This window comes from Rattus norvegicus, chromosome 1 (genome assembly GCF_036323735.1).
Source record: "Rattus norvegicus strain BN/NHsdMcwi chromosome 1, GRCr8, whole genome shotgun sequence".
Lineage (NCBI taxonomy): Eukaryota > Metazoa > Chordata > Mammalia > Rodentia > Muridae > Rattus > Rattus norvegicus.
Window position 1 is genome coordinate 216,592,374 of NC_086019.1, and position 25,237 is coordinate 216,617,610.

General features: G+C 42.2%; 2 protein-coding genes across 25 annotated transcripts in view; one reads left to right on the top strand and one right to left on the bottom strand.

Annotated features, from left to right (window-relative positions):
• Positions 1-504, bottom strand: part of Sdhaf2 (succinate dehydrogenase complex assembly factor 2) — a 28,876-nt gene extending 28,372 nt beyond the window's left edge. For 2 of the 10 annotated variants that reach the window (XR_010055124.1, XM_017589442.3), the window contains exon 1: positions 210-501. Coding sequence is in view for 7 of the 10 variants with exons in the window: in XM_017589442.3 (XP_017444931.1) it covers positions 210-245 (36 nt within the window). In the remaining 3 variants the exon portion in view is untranslated. Of the gene's footprint in view, positions 1-53 lie in introns of all 10 variants that reach the window. The other 8 variants (XR_010055123.1, XR_010055127.1, XM_039084172.2 and 5 more) reach the window with 8 other exon arrangements.
• Cpsf7 (cleavage and polyadenylation specific factor 7) lies at positions 372-24,487 on the top strand. 15 transcript variants are annotated; one of them, XR_010055264.1, is made up of 11 exons: positions 372-478; positions 1,111-1,219; positions 6,997-7,215; positions 8,030-8,133; positions 8,505-8,677; positions 10,959-11,373; positions 12,804-12,922; positions 15,390-15,558; positions 16,188-18,824; positions 19,179-19,316; positions 22,461-24,483. XR_010055264.1 is itself a non-coding variant. In NM_001399757.1 (10 exons), the coding sequence occupies exons 2-9, from the start codon at positions 1,166-1,168 to the stop codon at positions 16,348-16,350; spliced, it is 1,416 nt and encodes a 471-aa protein (NP_001386686.1). In that variant the 5' UTR covers positions 417-478; positions 1,111-1,165; the 3' UTR covers positions 16,351-16,355; positions 22,461-24,487. The 15 variants fall into 15 exon arrangements, 8 of the variants coding, with proteins under 8 accessions (NP_001386686.1, NP_001014267.1, XP_038941513.1 ...); XR_010055261.1 differs by having other exon boundaries at positions 387-478; positions 16,188-16,355; XR_010055266.1 differs by having other exon boundaries at positions 387-478; positions 8,505-8,650.
• The last annotated feature ends 750 nt before the right edge of the window (positions 24,488-25,237 follow it).

Consider the following 25,237-nt stretch of genomic DNA (forward strand, 5'->3'; position numbering starts at 1 on the left):
TCCAGTATTCTCACTCGAACACACCGTGGGCTAAGTAACCAATGGAAAATGACCTGCATGCTCAGCGGCAGTATGCGCCTCGCCTTGAGGGGACCTTTCCCTGGTTCTGTGGGATGGGTGAATTCTCCCTACAGTCTTCACGGCACAGAGGAGGACGAAACAGTCCTAGCTGCCGCCCGCCCCGAACCCTAAATCTTCGGCTCTCTCACCCGCGCCAGCGTCGGGATCAAGGTGACCACCGCCATTTCTCCCTATAGTACAGGAAGCTAGCAACCGACCCTCTTCCGGGAACTCCGGGCGGCCGATCTAAGGACTTCACCCGTGGAGGTGGACCCCAAGCCGGAAGGCGCGTCCCAGCGTATGGCGGAAGTAGTGGTGCGTGTGACGCCGCCGGTAGGGGGGGCGGGACCTGGGGCGGAGAGCGGTTCGCGCGCTTCGGGCCTAGTCGGGACTCTCCGCGGCCGCCGCCATATTCCCGGTAACGGGGGCGCGCGGCCGGGGGCCGGCGGGGCCGGAAGGAGGGCCGGGGCTGGCGCCGCGGAGGGGAGGGGGTCGGTTGGGGTGGCGGCGGCGGAAGACGGCGGGTGGAGGGAAGCGCGGGCCTCTGAGGGAGGGGCTGAGATCCTGGAGCTGTGGGAGGGAGCAGGGCAGGCCTAGCCGAGAGCGAGGACCGGGCCGGGTTGGAGTGGAGGCGGCGGGAGCTTCCGGGCCCGCAGGGGGCTCCGGCTTGGGACGCCCCCTGGGTCTAGCAGGTGCGACGGGCTGAGCTTGCGGCGTTGGTCGCAGTGGTTCTTCACAGCGCGGCCCGAGGGCCCTCTCAAGAGTCGAGGCCTGCCTGGACTTGGCAGTGGCGCCATAGGCAGCTACGGGCGCCGACTCGGCGCATCTCCGGTCGGGCCCGCGGGTGATGGGCAGCGAGCCCCGCGAGCCCGAGCGGCCTGGGAGAGCAGGGGGCGGCGCGAGGCTGGGGGCGGGGCGGAGCGGGTGGGGCCAGGCTCGGGGCTGCCGGGATGCTGCCTCTCGGGAGACTAGAGGTTGTTGACCCTTGCCCTCCTCCCAGCCTGGGACCCTTGTGTCTTAAAATTTTTTACCCTTTTCTGAATACCGTAGTGGCATCTTTCTTACTTTGTCCGTTCTCCGGGCTCGAGAGCGTGTTTCCGGAGCCATGTCAGAAGGAGTGGATTTGATTGATATATACGCTGATGAAGAGTTCAATCAGGTGAGAGGAATTAGCAGCAGTTTTGGGTTTTCTTCGGTCAAATCTACTGACAGTGGTTTCTCTCTCACCACAAAATAATTCCTTTTAGTATCGAAGCGTTTCCCCCTAGCGGAGACTTTGAAGACGACTGACCATTCCTCTTTATGTTAATTTGAACCTCCAGGCTTCAATTTTAAAGGGTTTGCTTTAAGAGCAAATAAAAACCCAAGTGTAATAGAATGGTGAATCAGCCTGTGGAATTGTTTCCCCAAGTCATTCCAAAGTTGGATGAGTAACCATAATTAAAAATGAAAATTACATTTGTTGCAGTATTGCGGGGATAATTTTGATACTTGTTACTTTGCAGTTCTTTCAGCTTGCGGCTCCAGCATGTTAGTCCCTCCCCCTTCTTGTCCCCTCCCAATGGTATAGACAGTACGAGAGATAACTTTGAAAGACGGTATATCAACTGCGTTAAAGATGGGAGTTCTAGCTCCACTCCAGGTGTTTTCAATCTTTTTAAATCGCTTGACTGAGAATTCTGTGGGCATTTTGGTATGGATGGGAAGGAAGGTAAAAACCATTGGATAAAACTAGTTTAAAGGCAAGTCAAAGATTTGGTCATCCTAGTTTGAATTTGTGTTTTTACATTTTAAATGTCACCTTAAAAAGTAATCTATGAGGTTGAGTTCTTTGATCTTGAGGTCAAAGCTCAACGAAAAGTTTCTATTTAAAACTTTTATCTTTTTTAAATTTTAGTTATATTTTTTGTTGGATTTTTTAAATTTACATTTCAAATGTTATCCCCTTTCCCAGTTTCCTGTCCATAAACCACCTATCCCATCCCCCTTCTCCCTTCTTCTGTGAGGGTGTTCCCTCACCCACCCACCCCTTCCCGCCTCCCTGACATTCCCCTACACTGGGAATGTGGACTCTTTGGGTAGTGATTTAGTCCCTGGGAATTCTGATTGGTTGTTAATGTTCTTATGGGGTGCAAGCTCCTTCAATCCTTCCTCTAATTCCTCCATATCTCAGTTCAGTGGTTGGCTATGAGGATCCTCCTCTGTATTTGTCATGTTCTGGCAGAGCTTCTCAGGAGACAGCTATATCAGGCTCCTGTCAGCATGCACTTCTTGGCATCAGCAATATTGTCTGGGTTGGTGGCTGTATGTATATGGACTGGATCCCCAGGTGGGGCAGGCTCTGAATGGCCATTCCTTCAGTCTCTGCTCCAAACTTTGTCTCCATATCCACTCCTATGAATATTTTTGTTCCCCCTTCTAAGGACTGAAACATCCACACTTTGGTGGTACTTCTTCTTGAGCTCCATGTGGTCTGTGGATTGTATCTTGGGTATTCTGAGCTTTTGGGCTAATATCCACTTATTAGTGCATACCATTAAAACTTTTTTCTTACCTGGGTTCTTTTTAGTACTGTTATTCTTAAGCTAGCTGGTTCTGGTGTATTCCAAAGGGTACACATAAGGACCTGGAAAGAATGGTCTAGACTGCCTAGATTATAGCCTGACTTTGGTAGGCAACAAAAGAAGCTCATATGTCCCATTATTTTATTTTAAATTTTGTGGATGTGAGTGGTTTGCAGGTACCCAAGGAGCCTAGTAGTATGGGGTTCCCTGGAGCTGGTGTTACAAGTAGTTGTGAACTACCTGATGTGGATTCTAGTAACCAGACTCAAGTCCTCTGGACCAACAGAAAGTGTTCTTAACTATTGAGCCCTCTCTCTAGTCTGGCTTTTCTGGGTTTTATGTGTTTGTGTGAGTCAGTCTTTTATCATTTGAAATTTATGGCTTCTTCTTTAACAAGACTCTCTTAGTTCTGTATTACTGAAAGATACCCCCAATTCTAAATATATGTTGTTGACTGGTACTGCAACTAATTCACTTTGGAGAATAGACAGTCGTTGACACATTGGCCATATTTGATATAAAGAAAAAGTAATAAATGGTTTATAAATTAGGGGTCATAGACAAGACGTTCTTGTCCAGTGGTCACTGCTTTGTCAAGATACACATTATTACCCTCAGTAATTTGTTCATTAATTAACTTTTTTATAAAAGGATTTTCTAATCTAAAGCCAAAATTAATGTGTAGACATTTATACCAAGCAGGCAATGTTAATATGGGAAAAAAATGAAGCAAATACAGATTGAATATTTTACATTCTAAAAGTTGAAAAAGGGGTACCCTATCCTCATAAGTTAATTTTTGACAAAGCTGGTTTTAGTGTAATCTGGAAGCTGCTAAATTGTTTAAAAGTCTGAGTAGAGTTGTTAAACATTGGCTTAGATAGAAGTTAACCTGTATGAATTGAGTTTTTGAATGCCTTAAAGGACAGTTACTGGTTTGTTCTGAGCAAGCATATAACTCCCTCAAGAGTACTTTTGTCCCCAAGGAAAATTAGTACATTTACTATGTGGAACCCTGTGGTATTTGCTTCTGAACCCTGGCAGCATGTGCTGCAAAAACCTTTTGCATAGTTATTTTATTGCTGTTATATTGGGAGCCATGGGATTCATACTGTTCAGTTAGACAAGGGCAAACTAAAAGGGTGAGTGAGAACTGCTACTCACCTGAATTTTCTGTTTGTTCCTTCTCATGCTAAGATGGGCTTTATGAATATTCCTGTCAGGGAGGATTTGAACTACTCCTGTAGGATTAATACTGCCAGAGGTGGTGAGGTGTTGGGAGAGAGTGAATCCCTGTGCTGGAAAATAGGTGCCATTTGTGGTGGTTAAAAGTAAAAGTGATGTTAGCTGGGTATGGTGATACATCCCCATAATCCCAGTGCCCTGGAGACTGGGCAGGACTGCTACAAGTTAGAGGCCAGCTTGGCTACAATATCAAACTGTCAGAAAACACACAACAACAGACAGTAACAGTGCAGAATAATGGGCAACTGTGATGGAGGAGAAGGTATTGAGAGCTGTGAAGATGTGAGTATGAGGCCTAAAATTGATGTGGCCTTTTACAAATCAAAGAAAAGGTAACCAACAGTCACGATGGTTTTACTGAGAAAACTATATCCAAGTTAGTTACTTCCTTGGGTCATATACTGAGAAGGAGCTATGAGGTAGGGACATTGAACCTATTGGAGGGCAAAATCAAATTCCTACTAGGAAGTTTCATGATATAACGTAGTTTTCTGTGTGTATCCTTGACAACAAAATTCTTACTGAACTATTTATTCAATATTGAATACATATTTTCATTTTAAACTTAACAAAAATTTTAGCATTGCCACCTATAAAATATGGGTGTGTATTTGATTTTTGCTTCTTTTGTGGGATAGGTGGGGTTTGGGTCTTTTGTTTGTTGTTCTTTAATCTTTTTCTATAGTCCCGTCAGGTAAGACAAGGTTCCTTTCTGTAGCCCTGGTTATCTTGGAACTCACTGTAAAGTAGGCTGGCCTCGAACTCAAGAGATCTGCCTGCCTTTGCCTCCTAAGTACTGGTATTATGCCACCATGTCCAGCTACTGCTAGTTTTTTAGGTTCCATGGCTTGGATGGACCATTGAAACTTTGAACATTCAAATTCATTGGATTTTCTTTTTGAGTGGTAATCTACAAAGAGCCCACTGATTGCCTTTAAGCTAACAGTGTAAAAAGGTTCCTACTGATGTGTTTGCTCCCTAAGTTGAAGTCTTCATACTGGTTCACTGACCCTTTTATTTATTTATTTATTTATTTATTTATTTATTTATTTATTTATTTTAACTAGCCAGTTCTCAGTGATGACTTTTGCCTTATAACTCTCAGATACATTTTTGAATCACAGATACTGCATAAAAGGAATCTTAGTTTGCCAACTTTGAGTATATAAAATATTGTTATTTCCTTATTGCCTTTAAGTTTCATTTGAAATTTTTTTCCTCTTTAAAAGCCTTGGTGGGAGGTATAAAGTCTAGTTATCCTTAATATCCTTAGGGGATTGGTCTCAGAATCTTTCTCTGTGACAAAATCTTCAAGTCTATTTTTAAAAAAATGTTAGTGAGCCTGAAGGTATAGTCCTGTACCCCAGCTGTAAAGCAAAAATTATCACCAGTTCAAGGCAAGTCTTGATAACTTAGCCAAACCCTATCTCAAATTTTATTTAAAAAGAAAAAAGGCTCTAGTACAGTGGTAAAGAGAGACCTTGCCTAGCATATTCATATGCTAGGCAATACCCTTTGGACGAGGTATTTGCATGCAAAATCTTTGTGCATTCCTTTCACAAACTTTAAAAAAAAAATCTCTGGATAATGACCATGCTTATTTTGGCTTTGCTAACAGCAAAATCTAGGGCTTGCCTTTTGCTAGGCAAAATCTCTATCCCTGACCCTTGTATTTTTAATTTTATGTGTTCTGGGTGTTTTGCTTGTATGTATGTCTATGCATTGTGTGTGTATTGCCTTCAGAAGCCAGAGGTGGGCATCAGATCACCTGAGACTGGAGTTATAATTATTTGTAAGCTGACAGTAGTGCCTGGAATCAAACCTAGGTCCTCTGGAAGAGTAGCCAGTGGTTTGGTTTTTTTTTTTTTTTTTTTGGTTCTTTTTTTCGGAGCTGGGGACCGAACCCAGGGCCTTGCGCTTCCTAGGTAATCGCTCTACCACTGAGCTAAATCCCCAGCCTGTAGCCAGTGTTTTTAACCACTGAGCTATCTCTCCTGCTCCCATCTTAAAGAAAATTATAAAGGATGTTTTCAGCTGGTTAGGTCTGAGAAACTGACAGATATGGAGAGCTAAGAATGGCTTCTGAGGATTAGAGTATTGAACAAGATAGAGTCGTCAAGTCTCTTGGGAGGTAGGGTATTTGCTCAGGATTTTGGTGGGTTTTTTTTGTTGTTGTTGTTGTTTTTTTTTTTTTTTTTTTTTTTCTTTTTTTCGGAGCTGGGGACCGAACCCAGAGCCTTGCGCTTGCTAGGCAAGCGCTCTACCACTGAGCTAAATCCCCAACCCCGGTGGTTTATTTTTATTTTTCCATTTGTTTTATATATGGTATGTGTGTTGAGGTCAGAGGACAAAACTTTTTTTTTAACCATGTGAGTTCTGATAATTGAACTCAGGTCACCTCACTGGCTTTTTGGTTTTTCTATAAGATGGTCAGGTACAACCCATGCTGGTCTCAAACTCTGCGAGCTGTCAGCTGCTGATCTTCCTCTACCTCCCATATGCTGGGATGACAGGCACTGAGCCATATCCTCAGTCCTCTACTCCTTTCTCTTTATATTTCTTAGATATCTGTTAGAAAGCTGAAGTTGTATTCTGTGAGCTTGGAAGTTTCCCCAGGTCATTTGTATAAACCAAAGGATAACTCCCAGTTTTTGATTTGTTTGTTTCATTTTGTTGCCTACTCACTTTTGCTTTCTTTCCTCTGCTTTATATTTCTAGATAAATGTACTCTTATTAAATGCAATAATATATAGCTTGATATTAAAAATACATTTTTACTAATATATCTAAGATGTGGTCTTTGATCTGACGTCACTGATCTCATGTATCTCTTTAGTGTATCTCATTCATATTGGTTTGCTTGCTTATTTACTATTTCTTTCATCCTCACAGGAGACTAAACTCAAACTTGCCCATTACAAATAAAATCTTGGAAATCTCATAAGTAATTCTAAGAGTTTCAAATCCGAAGTCTTACATACCCTTTGTCCTAGAGTGGGACAAGGAGATCTTGTGCATTACATTGCTCTACAAAACATTTGACTGTAGGTTCTAAATCAGCTAGAATGAAGCAGAAGAAACAAACTGAAAAGTCTGAAGGCTCCATTATCTATCCCTCATCTTTTAGGACTCGGAGTTCAACAACACAGATCAGATTGACCTATATGATGATGTGCTGACGGCGGCCTCACAGCCCTCGGATGACAGAAGCAGTAGCACAGAACCACCCCCTCCTGTCCGCCAGGAGCCAGCTCCCAAACCAAACAACAAGACCCCTGCAATTCTGTACACATACAGTGGCCTGCGGAGTCGGCGAGCAGCTGTCTATGTAGGCAGTTTCTCCTGGGTGAGCAAGGATAACCAAAAATCTTAAGGGTGGGCTGGAGGGAGAGCACTGGGTGGTGATGGCATTTTCAGAAACCACTGTTGCACTGTTTTGTGCTCTGATGGGGTTGGATTTCTTTTTCCTGGGATCAGGTTGGATTGATCTCTGAAAGAGAACTATCCTGAGGACGTACTGGTGCCGAAGAAAGCATTGATTAAGTGGGTAGTTGCCTTTTCTGCCATCTTACTACTGCCCCTGACCCTGGGGCTTTATGTCTAGCAGGGTCATCTATGGGACGAGATATCAGAGTGAACACCTTGAACTCTTGGTGGTCATTAGATGGTCCTGTGATAATGGTGGGTGATGGGAATCAAAGACCTTGATAGCTGTAGTGTATTTGGGATATGTGCTGACCATTCTGTAAAAGTTACGGTGTGACATGTTTTGGGGCTGGTGGTGGGGGATGCCAAATCAGGAAATGTATATACTAATGGGAATATTCCTGGCATGGTCAACTCTAGCCTGTCAGATCTGTAAAGTTGCTAGCAATCTGTTTGAAATGATGATCAACCAGCCCACATGTCAGTCAAAATTAAAATATATTTTAGTTTTAATTCCCAAACATAGGGGTTGTGGGATTAGATGGGTTTAGAGTTTGGGACAATAAGAAAAGCCTGCAGTGATTGAAATATTGCTGGGCTTTGGGGTTTCCTGTGGGTGGTCATGGTTGTGGCTGGAGTCCTAGATTTGGGAACAGGACTTGGAACATCTGGGTGGGTGGGTAGCAGGCATGTAGCTCTTGACATTTTTCCCTTTTCCATCTTGCCGACCTCAGTGGACCACAGACCAGCAGCTGATCCAGGTTATTCGCTCTATAGGAGTCTATGATGTGGTGGAGTTGAAATTTGCAGAGAACCGTGCAAATGGCCAGTCTAAAGGGTGAGATCTAGAGCTGGGGAGCCCCCTTGAGTTTGTAACTATTAGGGTGACAGATCTATTATATGTTTGAATTTGGATTCTAACCCCCTTCCACCCTGGCCTAGCTTACTACCTTGGTTTTGACAAACTGCCAAAGATTTGGGACCTAGCTGGAATGAAATTGAACATCCATCTGGTGAAGGGAAAGAATGTTAATTTTAAATTCCAAAAAGTAAGAAAAAAACAGGAAATCTATAGGGTGGCACCTTCTTGTTGCTGATAGGGAGTGGGGGTGTGGGTGTGGAGGGGTGTTTAAATAATTTAACAAGATGCCTTTTCCTTTGTCCTGTGTCTACTAAATATTTTATTCCTCTTTCACTTTGTTTCTTAAGGTATGCTGAGGTGGTGGTAGCCTCTGAAAATTCTGTCCACAAATTGCTGGAACTCTTACCAGGAAAAGTTCTTAATGGAGAAAAAGTAGATGTGAGGCCAGCCACTCGGCAGAACTTATCACAATTTGAGGCTCAGGCTCGGAAACGTGAGTGCGTCCGAGTCCCAAGAGGGGGTACGTGGAGACCATCTGTACGATGGGGGGAGGTTGTGGGCTTGTTGCTGTGATGTGGAGGATTTGGGGCAAGGGTACTTGCTGTTAGTTATGATTGGGTAGCACGATTAGTGGGTGGGCCTAAGAATGAGATTTGTGTAAAGAGGACAGCGCTGGGAGTCAGGTTCAGGTTATCAATGGGTTCTGCCTGTGATTCTTTTCCTTTTGGCCTTTTGAACAATTCAGTTCACTTCTTGGGACCTTTTTCCCATCTGAACTAAAAAATGATTGAAGTTCCTGTCACTGGTCAATTCTGTTCTTCCATAAATGGACACCCCAAAGTGTAATTAAGATATGCAAAGGTGGGTTGGGGATTTAGCTCAGTGGTAGAGCGCTTGCCTAGTAAGCGCAAGGCCCTGAGTTAGGCCCCCAGCTCCGAAAAAAAGAAAAACGGAAAAAAAAAAAGATATGCAAAGGTGGCTACTTTTCATGATCCTTTCATGAGTATATATTTGGTGTACTCTAAAAATCAACCGTAAAAAGTATTAGGTAGTAAAAGTTAAGCATTGTTTCTCCATTATTGTCCTAGAGAAAGGGGAATACTTACAGTTTTTGAATACTTAGGTGGCTTGGCAAGTATATCACATTAGTTTTTCTTTTAACATTCAGCACTCTGTTATCTTGTTCCCTTAAGTTCATCTGATTCCCTTTAATCTGACTGTTCATCAATCTCTTACTACCTTGGTCTCCTACTAAGGCTCTCCTGAGAAGAGGGTGCACTGACCAGCTGACAGGCATTCCAGTTTGCTTGGCAGTAAATACTTACCATTATCAACTACTAAGTTACTATTTTGGTTTATCAGTTTGGATGGCATAATTCAATCTCCTAGGGTCTGATTATACCCTGGTAAACTACTAAAATCAGATTTCTAAACCTGAGGATCAATCTTGGCTTATCCTGACTTCACAAGATAGAGAAACCCTGCAAGGACCTGCCTGAAACAATCAGCCTCCTTTTCTTTCACTACTAGGGAATAGGTAGTAGCAGAAGCATTTCATCACATTCCTGCTGTCACTACTTTGTACATAGCTCTAAGACAGTAGTTCCGTCTGTTGATGGGGTATGTCCTTCCTGTGGAAATAGTCTTTTTAATGAACACAACTGTCCTTTGTGTTGACAGCCTAGGTGGATGAGGTATGCTCTATAATTGCCCTCGGTTAAAAGGCACATACTTAGCTTCCTTGACAACTCAACATTTTCTCATCCCTTCTGCTTCAGCACTCCTGGTTTCCCCAAGATACATCTCTTTGCAGCTATACTGAGAGTAATATTCCTACCTTTTCTCAGCTTTTTCCTTGTGAATGTTACTTTTCTTTGCTGAAAAGAATAAAGCTGATGTAATCATTTGCTTAAAGATGGCTGCTTCTCCGAGGACTTGTATTCAAATATACATATCAATATTGGAACATTGCAATATTGAAAATTGTTAACTGTTAGAGAGGATTGCACTTGCTTTTAAAACCTGTTTGGTGTATAACAGCTTGAGAAAGGAAACAGGCAGTCTTATGTTTGAAACATGAAGAACAGGGCCCGAGTCAGGCTGGCAATATCTGATAGTGAAGCAGTCAAGATAGTTTGTCAGGTAGTTGATCCCAGCATAAGCTTGCCTTGAGCATTGGCCCTAAATGTGAGTTCTAGTTTAAGAAGCTCCTCCATGTTTGCTAAGCATCTTTTTGTCTGCAAATCTCTCCCAAGGCCATGTCATGTTCTCTTGGGGTCTACTTTAACTAGGCTGAGTTAACTCTTTGAATAAAATGTAGGTAGAGGATGGCTCTGTCTCCTGCTCTTCCTGTTCTTTCTTTAGTTCCCTGACTAGAGCTCCATGACAAAGAGAATGTTTCTAGAGTTCAGCACAATAAAATATAACTTGTAGTGGTCTTGGGTCTCTGAACTCTTGGGAACACAGGATTCAAGGCATGTAAAATCCAGCAGAACATCACTGAGCATGCTTAAACATCCTTTCCTTAAGGGTTGTTGGAGCATGTGTATTTATTTGAAAATAGGAAACAAGGTTTCTCTTAAATTAAGAGTTCTGTTGCTTTTTGAAGTTGTCCTAACCAGAATACTTCTGATCTTTCTGCTGAGGCCAATGGAAAGGCACCAAATGATTTGTTTCTTTTCTCTTACCTGCTTTACTTGTATTCTTTTATGTGGTACCAGACTTGCTGAGAGATGAGCTGGTCCTATCGCTATAGCCAAAGCCTGCCTGGGCAGTAATATAAGCTCTGTTTTGCTTTGCAGGAATACCTCCACGGGCCCACTCCCGAGATTCTAGTGATTCTGCTGATGGACGGGCAACCCCCTCTGAGAATCTTGTACCCTCATCTGCTCGTGTGGATAAGCCCCCCAGCGTGTTGCCCTACTTTAACCGTCCTCCTTCAGCCCTTCCCCTAATGGGTCTGCCCCCACCCCCAATTCCACCCCCACCACCTCTCTCCTCAAGCTTTGGTGTCCCTCCTCCTCCTCCTGGTATCCACTACCAGCATCTCATGCCCCCCCCTCCTCGATTACCTCCTCATCTGGCTGTACCTCCCCCTGGGGCCATCCCACCAGCCCTTCACCTCAATCCAGCCTTCTTCCCCCCACCAAATGCTACAGTGGGGCCTCCACCAGATACTTACATGAAGGCCTCTACACCCTATAACCACCATGGCAGGTAAAAACTATATTTCCCTGCAGCTTTGAGCCAGGATAGTAGAGTATATAGTGTTGTTTGTTTGTTTGTTTGTTTGTTTGTTTGTTTGTTTTTGAGACAAGGCCTCACTTATATAGACTGCCGCCCTCAAACTCAGCAGTTCACCTGCCTCTGCTTCCTGAATGTTGGTATTAAATTTCTGTCATATACTATTACACCAAGCAATAGTAGACAGTGTTTTGTCAGACAGTGATGATGGTTTGTGTTTTTAGTTCCAGTACTCAAGAGGCAGAGTGGGTGAATCTCTTGAGTTTGAGGATAGCTTGGTCTACAGAGTGAGTTCCAGGACAGCCAGAGCTACAGAGAAACCCTGTCTCAAACAAAACAAAGGGGCTAGAGAGGTGGCTCAGTGGTTAAGAGCACTGACTGTTCTTCCAGAGGACAGGGGTTCAGTTTCCAGCACTCAGTTAACTCGCAACTGTCTTTTAACTCCTATTTTCAGGGGACTTGGCACCCTCACATAGACATATATACACGGCAGAATAGTAACTTTTTTTTTTTTTTAAAGAAACAAACAAAAAAAACAGTGTTTTAGACATTTGTTTTCCATGAATGAGCACTGAATGCTGGTGGTTTTCCTCTGTATTCTCACTGTGATGTCGAGTCCTGGGGTATAGATTAGTATCTACCAGAGGTTTGTTTTACATGCCTGTATGTGCAAGTACACATGTGTATACAGCTACATGTGTGCTTGTGTGCACTTGCATATGGTAGCCAAAGGACTTTTAGTGTCATTCTCAAACATGCTGTCGGTTGGGGATTTGGCTCAGTGGTAGAGCTCTTGCCTAGCAACCGCAAGGCCCTGGGTTCGGTCCCCAGCTCCGAAAAAAAAGAAAAAAAAAAAAAAAAACATGCTGTCCACCTTGCTTGAGACAGTCTTTCATTGGCCTGGAGCAGACCCAAGTAGATTAAACTGGCTAGCCAGTGGGCCCCAGGGATCCACTTGTCTTCCACTTTCCCAACACTGGGTTATAAGCACGCTCCACCATGTGTGATATTTTTATGTAGATTCTGGACATTGAACTCAGGACCTCATGCTTACATGGCAAGCACTTTATGAGCCAAGTTACTTCCCACAGCTCTCTTTTTTTTTTTTTTTTAATTGAGTGTTTTCTGTTTTCAGCTTATCTACTTGACCCAAAACATCTCTTTCTTAGCTCCCTTTAAGCAGCTTGTTTAAACTCTGTGCCATAAATGGCTGCTGCAAATGCTGCAATGATTACTACTGTTGAGTTAAACCAAAATTAGGAACACATGCTATAAATCCTGTCCTTAAAGTAGAGAATGAACATTTAAGACATACCTAGAGAAGAATTGAGTAATAGTACTGTAGAATGTGATGAAAATAAGAAAGGTTGTGGGCAGTCAACTGTGTAATTGTCTCTCTGCAGCCGAGATTCAGGCCCTCTACCGTCTACAGTGAGTGAAGCTGAATTTGAAGAGATAATGAAGCGAAACAGAGCAATTTCCAGCAGTGCCATTTCCAAAGCAGTGTCTGGAGCTAGTGCAGGTGATTAACTCTTACTTTACTGCTTTTGCCTTAAATTTTTCCCCTTTGTCATTTCCATCTGGAAAACTTTAGAAGTTAAGTTGGAGCACTGTTAGAGGTCAGAAGATGTGCGGCAAGCACTGGGGTTTTAGAAGTGGTACCTCAACTAAAGAAGTCTGAGCAGAGCTGGTGACCTGTGGATAGGCTGTCCTCTAAAGGAAAGTCTGTTGTCATCCTAAGGCATATTACCCTTTCAGCTAACATGCCCTCCCCTCAGCAGTGCATGCAGAGTCAGCCCCTAGGATTCTGAAAGCCCTGGACATAAAAGAAGAGGATGAAGAGTGCAAAGTTTATGGTTGTAACTCAGTAGGTAGAGCAATGGCTTGGCATACTAGAATAGAAAGGTTTGGAGTTCAGGTCATTCTCACTTTTTCCTGGGGGTTTACCATATGGATCTAAATGTAATATAGACTGTTAATACTCAAAGAAGGAAGTTCAAATTGACTGTTAACCTGTTTTTCATAATTTCTGAACTTTGGTTTCAATTTGATTCTGCAGAGTAGTTTAAAAAAAAATGATGTGTTCTTGTCAGTTCTTCCCTCACCAGAAAAACATAACTTTACCTCTTAAATTAAAAAATAGTGCATGATCATTGTTATACAATATACAGAGGAGTTTAGAGAAAATCATCTTTTTTCCTTTTTCAATGTCAGTCTCATCACCCTGAATGGCAGATAAGTAAATCTTTTATCTCCCCCTCTTTTTCTTATTCCAGGCATAGAAACTATAATACTTATTCTCTGTGCCTCTAAAACAGAACTTCCTTGCCAGTATAGAGTTGTTGTTCCTGGTCCTTCACAGTGCCGCAATTCCTGCATACTTTCTATCCATTCTATTCTTGCTACTTTGCATAAACAAAGCCACCCAGTTATCATTTTCAGCGGACCTCTGTGTGGATTTGTTGAGTCAAGTGCACATTTAAATGTACGTGTGTGTGTGTGTGTGTGTGTGTGTGTGTGTGTGTGTGTGTGTGTGTGAGAGAGAGAGAGAGAGAGAGAGAGAGAGAGAGAGAGAGAGAGAGAGAGGATAGTTTGTGCACCACAATGGTCTCATATATATGGTGTGTTTGTGTGTGTTGCGTATATCATCTGGTGAAACCTGATTTTATGTAAGTACACTTTGTGGTATTTCAACAATGATGAAACTGTCCAACAGCAAATTGCTCAGTGTGTTACCCTGCCATTGAAAGCTGTAAATTTCATATACACATAATAGAATATGTATATTATATATGTATATTACATATAATATATAATATATGTGTGTATATATATAATAGAGGTGTATGATTTAACAAAAATAAATATCTGTCTGATTATAAATTTTAAATAATGAGTAGATTCAGACATAGTGTCAAACACCTTTAATCCCAGCACTTAGGAGGCAGAAGCAGGTGGGTCTCTGAGTTATGCAGTAAGAACCTGTCTTGAAAAAAAGATACTGTGTTTAAGAAAAAAAACTGAAAATTTTCTGTGAGGACTACCAAGACTACCTTCTGAATAGTGGGTATTCCTCCAGTTTTCAGGGATGAGTACACATATCACAACATATGCATAATTTTGGTTGTTCCTTAGAGCAAGGCTAGCTATGTGTAGCTTGGTGATAGTTCAGTTGCCTACTGTACTCAAAGCTCCAAGTTCAACACCCACTACCACACAGCAAAAAAAAGTAATATTTATCTTTTTTGCTTTCTATGTTTTGAACACCTATCTTATTAGTATAGCTTAACTTCTGTTATTTGTTGAGGCCTACTGTGTATCTAGCATTGCACTAAACACTTTTAATGATGACTTATTTGCTTACAGATTTATCTCATGAGTTTTAACAGCTAGTAATCTATGGAGCCATTGTTCCTTAATTTATGTAGCCTAGCAAAGGCCCTAGCAAAGATAAAACAATAAATAATATTATTAAAACATGGTTAAACATACATAGTTCTGTGAACAGAAAATTTTTAAAATTGCTGGCTTAAATGGAGGGATAGTTTATTTTTTCGACTTATGTGCATTTTACATGTGTATATGTATATATACCACATACATTCTTGGGAACCAAATGGCCCCCTGAAACTAGAGTTATGAGTGGTTGTGAGTCATGTAAATGCTGGGAATCAAACCCAGGTCCTCTGCAAGAGCAACAAGTGATCTTAACAGCTGAGTTATCTTTCCAGCTCTAGGACAGTTTATTTTAATCAGTATTATAAAGTAGGCCTTGGACAAGTATGCACTAATTATAGGTTCATTAGTATATGTCAGATTTCAGTAACTATAGCTGTTACTCAGTTTTATGCCTGCTTTGTCTCCTTTGTCTATTTTACTATAGCTCTTTTAAACAGCTAGTCATTGACAATTCATGTCCTGCATTCTCCTTTTGGTCCAGTTTGGTTACTGCCTCTGCTCATCCTTGGCCTTTCCCTCCATCCTATCAGGGGATTACAGTGACGCCATTGAGACACTACTCACAGCCATTGCAGTTATCAAACAGTCCCGAGTCGCCAATGATGAGCGTTGTCGGGTCCTCATCTCTTCACTTAAGGACTGTCTTCATGGCATAGAGGCCAAGTCTTACAGTGTGGGTGCCAGTGGAAGCTCTTCTAGGTGAGTTGATTGCTTTGGGGTTGATTGAACTTGAGCAACACTCTCCTGAAGCTTGGTTGGGAAAAGGAGGAAATCCAGGGTATCTGAAAAGGGTTTGGATTAAAACCTCATATTCACATCTTTTTTTTTTCCTTTTTTTTTTTTTTTTTTTTTTTAGAATTATTTATTTATTTTATGTATATGAATACACTGTCTCTATCTTCAGGCACACCAGAAGAGGGTATCAGATCCCATTACAAATGGTTGTGAGCCACCTTGTGGTTGTTGGGAATTAAACTCAGGACCTCTCAAAGAGCAGTCTCTGCTCTTAACTGCTGACCCATCTCTTCAGCCCTTTACATTCACATCTTTAAGGAGAAGTTACTTAACAACTTTCTGAGAACTTAAGGGGAAAGGTCCTAGTTCTTGTCTACAGACCTGTTGTAAATGTGAAATCATAATACTTGGAAAATTCTAAATACTCTGTTCAGTACATTAATAAGGTCTTGACAAATTTGTCAGTCATTCCCCCCTCCCCCCCAAAAAAAGATTAAGCTTCAAGAATCTAAGATCCTCCAGCAGACAAAACCTCATGTGGAAAGAATGTGGCATAGGCCATCAGGGTTGAGGCTGAAGGATGTTTCTGACAGGAAAAGACATCGGTCAAGGGAGAGGTCACCCAGCCGGTCCCGAGAGAGTAGCAGAAGGCACCGAGACTTGCTTCATAATGAAGACCGACATGATGATTATTTCCAAGAAAGGAACCGGGAGCATGAGAGACACCGGGATAGAGAACGGGACCGGCACCACTGAGAAAGGTGGGAAAGAAGCCCTGTTCCTGGCCAGTGGATTGTATGTGAACTGGGTGTGGTGGCTCATGCCTGTAATCCAGCATTTGGGAAACCAATGCAGGAAGATTGCCATGAGTTGAAGGGTAGCCTGGACTACAGAGTAAGACCCTGTCTCAAAACAAAAAGATTTGTAATAGAAATATTCTACCCTCCAAGTTCTTAATAAATGAAAGCCTTTGTAACTGTCATCATCAATAATAATATCATGTATTATTACAATTAAATCCCAGCTTTTCAACTAAAAGGGAAAACTGATCAAGGCAGAAAAGATTATTACCTTATTTTTTATGATAAAATATCAGTGACTTCAAGATTGATATCCATTAAAAGCTTTAGAGTAGAAAACCATTCCAAAAAATATTTAACAACTTTACAGACCTTGTGATATTTTTGTTTTTAGTAAGTTTTGTTAAAAGTGGGAGTTTTGAGGAATTGCTTTGGATGATTGAAAAGGTAGGTCAGTTCTTCTGGCTTGAGGACCACCTCAGCAGGACTTGGGCTTTCTGTCTCTCAGCTCTGCTTTTCTGTATGTTCATTCACAGAAAGGTCTCCATCTTCTTGAAGGATTAACCTGTAGCTCTTGAGTTTATCCCACCATTTTGCAATCCCAACTGAAAGCTGCTAGCAAGGATTGTTTATGGTGTGAGAAAGAATGGGTGTCGGTTCTGCTTCTGTGGAGGTGTATAAAATAGACCAGATAGGCTAGGAGGCTCTACCTGGTCTGTTGTCTGTCTGATTGATTGTTCTGAACACTGGAACAGGCTCTGTAGTTGTTTTTCCTTTTATTTTATGTACATTGGTATTTTGTCTGCATGTGTATCTGTGTGAGGGTATCAGCCTCACGGACAGTTGTGAGCTGTCATGTGGGTACTGGGAATTGAACCCAGGTCCTCAGGAAGAGCAGCCAGTGTTTTAAAATACTAACCCATCTCTCCAGCCTTGGCTCTGTAGTTCTTAACTATAAATGATGGCTGGATGGGGAAAACCCTCACCTCTTGTGCATTTTCATAGGTCTTGGTAAACTCAAACCTTAAGTCTGTAAAACTCTGCATAGGGACAGCCTCCTCATAGACAAAAAAGCATTCCTTTGTGATTGCCCTTTGCATTGTAGTTAGCGTTATCTGCCTTAACTTCTTTGGGTTTTTTTGAGATGGGGTCTCTTTATGTGGTCCTGGCTGTCCTGGGCTCATTATGTATACCAGGCTGACCTGGAACTCAGAAAAATCCTCCTGCCACTGCCTCTCAAGAAGCGGTATTAAAAGCAGCCTGGCACTTAGACTTAATAGCTGAGAGTGTTTTTGTCATCTTCTACACAAAGTAAATGGAATGATAAAAATTGCTGATGCTTTTAATCTACACCTTTCTCTTCCTTTTTTTTCTTTTAAGCTTCATGTTTCTTTTTTCTCCTTAATATTTTTAATATTTTTCACATAGTATATTCTGATCATGGTTTCCCCTCCTTTGTCTCCTCCCAGACCATCCCACCCCTTATTTCTCTCCTTCTTTAAAAAACAAACAGGCTTTCTCTTCTTATCTCCTCTCACAGAATTCTCAAATGTAGGATAACCCACATAGAACCAGCAGTTAAGCTCTGAATGGGTTCTGTATTTGTCTCTCTAGATTTTTATAATAGATTGAGTTTTGAAAGGTGTCCACATTAACATGTATAGCTTGTACAAATGTAGGCTAATGAGGATGGAATCTGCAAGTGGCTTTGGCCTTCTTTCTTGTTGGGGATGGGCAAGGTGAGCATGGGTGTCTTGGTCTATCCCTTCATTAAGTAGCACCATCACTTATCTTTTGAGCTAGCACAGTTGAAGCATTAGCATTACTTAAAATCCAAAACAGCCAGTACTGGGTGTTATGATCAGACTTGTAATGCTAGTACTCAGGAGGCTTAGACAAGAATTACAAGTTCAAGGAACTACATAGCAGGACCTTGTCTCCCCCTCCCCCGCCCCCTCCAAAAAAAATTACCTGACATGATGTAGTATTTGGTTTTTGGAATTGGTTAGGATAAGAGTGACCTGGGAGAGCCAGGACTTATAGACACTTAATCCCCACACTCAGGCAGAAGCAGGCAGATCTTAGAGTTGGGGGCTACTCTGGTCTACAGAACAAGTTCCAGGATAACCAATTGCACTGAATAACCCTATCTTGAAGAAGAAGAAGAGGAAGAAGAAGAAAACAAAACATCTAGAAGGGGAGCTGTTACATGGTCTATATAAAGCAGCAGTTGTAGTCTCTAGGGCCTTATTCAGTGTACTCTACTAGCATAGATGACTGCCTATTGCCATTCCTGGTGGCTTTGTCCTTTTGGTAGTGAAATTACGAGCAAGATTCATGATCCATCTGAAAGTCCTCTATTGGTAGTTACAGAAAACATCTATTTGGCTGGTACAGGCCTATGGTGAAATAAGGAAAACTCACTCTTGGGTAAGTTTTCTACATCATTTCTTTCCTGGTCTCCCCTAACATATATGTACAAGTGAATCAGACACTTTAAAGAGATTTCCCGCTTTAAAGAAGAAAATAATCATCTTAAATTTTCTTGGTAGTCTGAATTCTATCTTCATTTGCTAAGTTGTAGCTTGGAAGGTTTCATGTTGGTGAAATGATGTACAGATCTCGGTAAAGAACTTAATCCTCCAAGCTATTTGAACAGCATTTACAACATCTTTACTTAAAAACAGTTGTATTTCTGTGCTGTGTGAATGTGTCCCTGATGAGGAAAGGTATGTTTTGTGCAGAGGCCTCAATGGAACAGCAGCATCCTCTTCTATTTCTCAGGAGAGGGCCCCAGCTCTGGGGTTTGAGGCTGATGAGCCAACTGAAGTGATGGATCTTTGACTTCTGTATGCATTCAGACACTACTGCCAGCCAACACCAGTTCCCTTGATGTACCAGTTATCCTGTGCATCTCATTCTGTAAGGACACTTTACAACTGCCATTTCTTCAAGATATGCATGTGTATGCTTTGAAGTTTGAGGGTGTACCTAGGTGATAGGTATGTTCAACTGTCTGTAATTCTCCCATTATTTTAGGGTATTTCTTACTTGAAATAGAATCATTCTCCCTTCATCCATATTCTCCTGATCCATTGAAAACTGAATTTTCTGTTCAAGTTTGATTGAGATTAAAGATTCAGCCAATTGTGATGGTACATACCAGTATTCCCAACACTCGGAAAACCAAGGTAGTGGGATCATGATTTAAAACAAGCTTAAGTCTGAATATTAGAAAACAAAGGTGACACTAAGGGCTTCAGTTTTTCTTTCTAGAAACTGAGACAAATACTTACACATATGTTTAGAGAAGCCAGCAAAGTAAAGCTCTTTCTGATTCTGAGTAGCAGCTGAGAACAGTGCCAGCTCAGGAGGCAGCATGCAGAGCTCTTCTGCATAGCATATGTGTGGGAGTTGTTGGGTGGCTCTTTCTCCCCCTGCCCTCTTTCTCTCTTTCTCTCTCTCTCTTTCTCCCTCCCTCCCCCTCTCCCTCCCTTTCTTTTTAGTTGGATATTTTTTATTTACATTTCAAATGTTACTCCCTTTCCTGGTTTCCCAGCCTTAAGCTCCCTATCCCATCTCCCTTCCCTTCTATAAGGGTGTTCCTCCTCCCCAACCACCCCCCATTCCTCCCACCCCCAGACATTCCCCTGTACTGGGGGGGTGGGGTTCCAGCCTTGGCAGGACCAAGGGCATCTCCTCCCTTTGGTGCCCAACAAGGCCATCTCTGCTACATATGCAGCTGGAGCCATAGGTCTTTGGGTAGTGGTTTGGTCCCTGGGAGCTCTGGTTGGTTGATATTGTTCTTATGGGGTTGCAAACCCTTTCAGCTCCTTCGATCCTTTCTCTGATTCCTCCAATGGGGACCCCATTCTCAGTTCAATAGTTTGCTGCTAGCATTTGCCTCTGTATTTGTCATGCTCTGGCTGAGCCTCTCAGGAGACAGCTATATCAGGCTCCTGTCAGCATGCACTTCTTGGCTTCATAGATATTATCTAGTTTTGTTGGCTATATATAAATGGGCTGTATCCCCAGGTGGGGCACGCTCTGAATAGCCATTCCTTCATTCTCTACTTCAAACTTTGTCTCCATATCCCCTCCTATGAATATTTTTGTTCCCCCTTTTAAGAAAGAGTGAAGCATCTGCATTTTGGTTGTCCTTCTTCTTGAGCTTCATGTAGTCTGTGGATTATATCTTGGATAATTTGAGCTTTTGGGTTAATATCCACTCATCAGTGAGTGCATACTATGTGTGTCTTTTTGTGGTTGGGCTACCTCACTCAGGATGGTATTTTCTAGTTCAATCCATTTGCCTATGAATTTTATGAAGTCATCTTTCTCCACATCCTTGCCAGCATCTGTTGTCACCTGAGTTTTTGATCTTAGCCAGGGAAGTGGTATCTCAGGGTTGTTTTGATTTTCATTTCCCTGATGACTAAGGATTTTGAACATTTCTTTAGGTACTTCTCAGCCATTCAACATTCCTCGGCTGAGAATTCTTTGTTTAGCTCTGTACCCCATTTTTTAATAGGGTTATTTGATTCTTGGAGAATAACTTCTTGAGTTCTTTGTATATATTCGATATTGGCCTTCTATCAAATATAGGATTGATAAAGGTTTTTCCCAATCTGTTGGTTGCCATTTTGTCCTAGTGACAGTGTCCTTTGCTTTACAGAAGCTTTGCAGTTTTGAGGTCCCATTTGCTCTTAGAGCATAAGCCATTGGTGTTTTGTTCAGGAAATTTTCCCCAGCGCCCATGTGTTTGAGCTGTTCCCCACTTTTTCTTCTGTTAGAATGTATCTGGTTTGATGTGGTCCTTGATCACCCCCTTCTTTCTTAAGACAGGGTTTCTATGTGTAACAGTCCTGTCCTGGAACTTGCTCTGTAGAGTGAGCTGGCCTTGAACTCCCAAAGATCTGCCTGCCCCTGCCTCCCAGGTGCTGGGATTAAAGGCTTGCTCCACCACCACCAGGCTTATGAAGCTGCTTTACAAAGGTATTTTTATAAAGGCTAAGCATTTGTGTGTGTCTGCAATTCCAGGTTCTGTTTAGTAGGCTACACCTGAATTGAATTTTCCTCTTTCCTGTTGACCTTTGGTTCTGTTTTATATCAAGTGACCATACTGCCATCTACATGTTTCAGATTGCTAGGGACCTTAAGATTAGCACTGTGGCAAAAGGCCTAGCAGCTATCAGATGTTTTCGATGGTGACTTCTACTGTTTTCCTTCTTTTGTGATCTGCTTTTGTTCTTGGCCAAGTCATTCTAGTTTAGTGTTTTTGTATTTTTGAGTCCTTACCCACAACTGTTATATGGGAAAGTCTTAAAATCATTTGTATTTTATTCGGTATAGCCTGGATTGGCTCTTGTGCTGTGCGTCTATGTGCACATGCATAAGTACACTGTTTTTGGAATCTGGTTTGATTTGTGGGGTTTTGGTTGGAGCATGTGTGTGGTGGGAGAGGTGTGGGGTGGAGTATAGTTTTGTAGTCTATTTTAACCATGGCTGCTTGAAAACAAAACAGATTGAGGAGTTTGCAGTGGGAGTGCATGCTTCTTGCTAGGGCCTCTTGAGTACTAGGGGTTGGTGAATTTGGTTAAATATACAACTTGTTTTCTTGCTATTATCCCTCCCATTTCTTGCTTTCTTTTCCTTCCTTCCTCCCTTTCTTTCTTTTTCTCACCTATAAGGTAAGCTATGACTTGCTCAGAATAAATTTTCTGAACCTATTTCCTTAAAGCATCATTTCTTGAAATGTTTCTGACCTCTCCCAGCTATATTATTCTCAAACTGTCAGAAACCTTATTCCATTGTCTGTTTTTTCCTCTTAACCATAAAGTGATATACCAGCAATTTAGATTTTTTTTAATGTCTTCACTGTGCTTTGTGCAGCCACTCCCTCACATTACTTTGTGCCAACCAGTCCACATTATTCTACTTTGCTAAGCTTGCTTAGCATTCTGACTGAGATTGTGATTTCAAAAATTGCCAGTTTATCTCATATAAGCCCTCCCTGATGAGAGAGTGGCCTCTAACTGGTATTCTCTTCTGGTGCTTTTATTGCAGGAGTCTGGGTGGAAGCAAATTGTTTTTAATGGACTTGCATCTCCTCACCTTGATCAGGACTAAAGGACGGAGGCCGCTCCACCCCTTCCCCTTCTTCCAAACCCCTAACTTCCTCCAGGCAAAACCCTCTGCCCTGCAGGATTGAAGATGGCTTGGCAGCCCTCCCAATCCCACACCTTCTGTTTGCCATGGGGGAAGAACCTAAAGACTTGCTGGGGTAGTGAACGAGGGCATACAGGAAGACAGCAACATGTCCAGCCCATAGTCTCCATAGAGAATGGTGCTTTGTCCAAGGAAACCTGAGTTTCTGATTGCCCAGAAGCAGTCAGTGGTGAGGTTACTATGAGAAAATTTCCTTCCCAGAGAAAATGGATCCTCTATGTGGGGTCTTAGGAAAGTGACTGGGTGTGCCAAAAATGCCCAGGGTTCTGCCCTCAGTACTAGATTTGATGGGGCCAAAAGGGTCCAAACCCTGCTAACATACCACTTTGTTCAACTCCTGTACTTTCCTAGCCAGTTGAGGAGGGACCATGAGAACAGAAACTACCTTGTGACAAGAAACGTGTTCTCAGTTTTCTCCTCACGTGTTGATGGTTTATTTCCATGGCCTCCTAGAGGGCTGAATCCTTTTGACTCCTTACTATCTGACTCCTCAGTGGACTTGCCCCTCTGAAACAGAACCCAGGAAGCTTCGGCTATCTGCCGGAAGCCTAGGCCAGCCAGATACCACCATTTGCTGCTTTAGGCTTGTCTGTTTGTTGCAATAACCAGCTCTTAGGTATTTCCTTTCCCCAAGGCTTTCCATTTAACATGGAATCCTTCCCCAAGAAGGCTTCTTCCTTGTTTTAGAGGAAGGTACTGCCTTTGGGACTTAGGGATGTCATGGGACCTCAGTAACTAGGACCCCTAGTTAATAAAGTACCAGAAGTGTGGAGAAGAGAGCAATTTGAGCAGTATGTAGCCTACTCACATGGGCTCTTTTGCAGGTTAATGTGAGCATAGGCTTGCATTTCCAAGGTACATACTTTGACTTAACTGTGGAATAACTCAGCACTAATAGGCAGGTAAAGTCAAGACTGGTTTTTGGGGGTTTCTTTTTTGGTGTTTTTGTTTTTGTTTTTATTCCTTTGCTCTGATACTTCCCCCGTCACTTTGCCTGGAGGTGCTTCCAGCCTTTAAGAAGGAGCAGAGAATTGGAGCTCAGAGTTGTAAGGACCAGCACACTAGTGGCCATTTTCTGCACAAGCAAATGGAATTGCTTTTTTCAGCATCCAGACTGTGATAGGTTGCTCTTGATGGAGGTAGCCACAGTCCTGGAGTACCATAGGGTAATGTTCCTTCAGCAGGGCCTGTGAGATCTAATGTGAAGAGAGACACAACATGTGAGATGGGACTTGGTGTGTGAGGCATGGAGTCATTGGAGACTCTTCAGATTCAGAGGGGAGACTGAATTGGATGCTTTCTCTCTTCTCGGCACACTTCTGACAGACCCCTTCAGTCACTGAGGGAGTGCCCCCAAGGTTGGAGAGGCACATTCCCTTTGGACAGAGGCTACAAGTTGTAGCTTATTTTCCTGTCCCCTAAACCAATCCCTATTCCATCAACATGGCATCCTGCCTAATTTTCTAAGGGTTAAGTGATATGCTTATTCTTGAAAGCAACTCGGGTGTCTTTTTAAAAAAGAAAAAAATGAAAAAAAAAAAAAAAGGAAAGTGACAGTTAAGGAAAAACAACATATAAAATATCAGAAAAGCTGTTTACCCAGAGAATTATTTTCTCCCCACTTTTATTTTTACTCAGTGACATAATTTTTAGTTTTATTCCTCATAGCAAAAGGAGAAAAGCATCCCAGTCCTCAAAAGGTCAAGGCCCCACCCCTGTTGTCGGTGATTTGTTTGTCTTTCTGATAGGTTGAGAATTGTGTAATAAACTTGATGACGATGTCAATCTTTTATACTGCATTGTATTTTTTTCCTTTTGTAACAAAATATTTTTAAATAATAAATGGGGTGTGAGCTGTTTACGGATTCTGCATTGAATAGATTTGTTGAGGTGTCTGGGCATGGGTATGGACTAATAGAGGTCCTGTGTGATATAGGACAACCTTAGGTTCCTAAGTGTGTGCAACTTGGTGATTGGCAGTGGTTTCTCCACAGCTGTAGCTAACATGGTGAGGCCCCTAGGAGGCCAATATGAACTTTACCTGTAAGTCTCACAGTTTGTCCTTTCCCTGAGTTAAGGAGCACTTTCAAGTCGTCCAAATCTTAATTGCAGATTGTGTTTCCTACCCTGTGGGGTTCTAGTAGTATCCTGTTTGGGAAGAACACTTAACTCTTCCGTTTCCTTTACCATGGACGAGCAGTGTGACCTCAGTCCCATCAAAAATGAGAATGCTTGCGGTTCCCCTTCATATTAAGGATGTGTTCTGTGGACAGAATTGCCATCTAAAATTTGAGAAGTAGAAACTAGAAAGCTTAGAAGTACTGTGGGATTTCCAGAAGAGCTTTCCTTTTAAAGCAACACACATAAAGACCCACTGGCCAAGTAGTGGCGTCTTACCAATTTATCATTTGGACAGATAACAACCAGAAGGGATTCAAATACTGAAATGTCACTGCTACCCAAGGATGTGAACTGATCTGGTCCCTAGAACTCAACTTTGTGTCTACCTGAATGGAGGAATCAGATTCAGCATCTCTTAAGTCCTGAATGCATCCATAAAAACAATCAGCTAGGCGATTTTGTTGTTGTTGTTGTTGTTGTAGTTGTTTTTACAT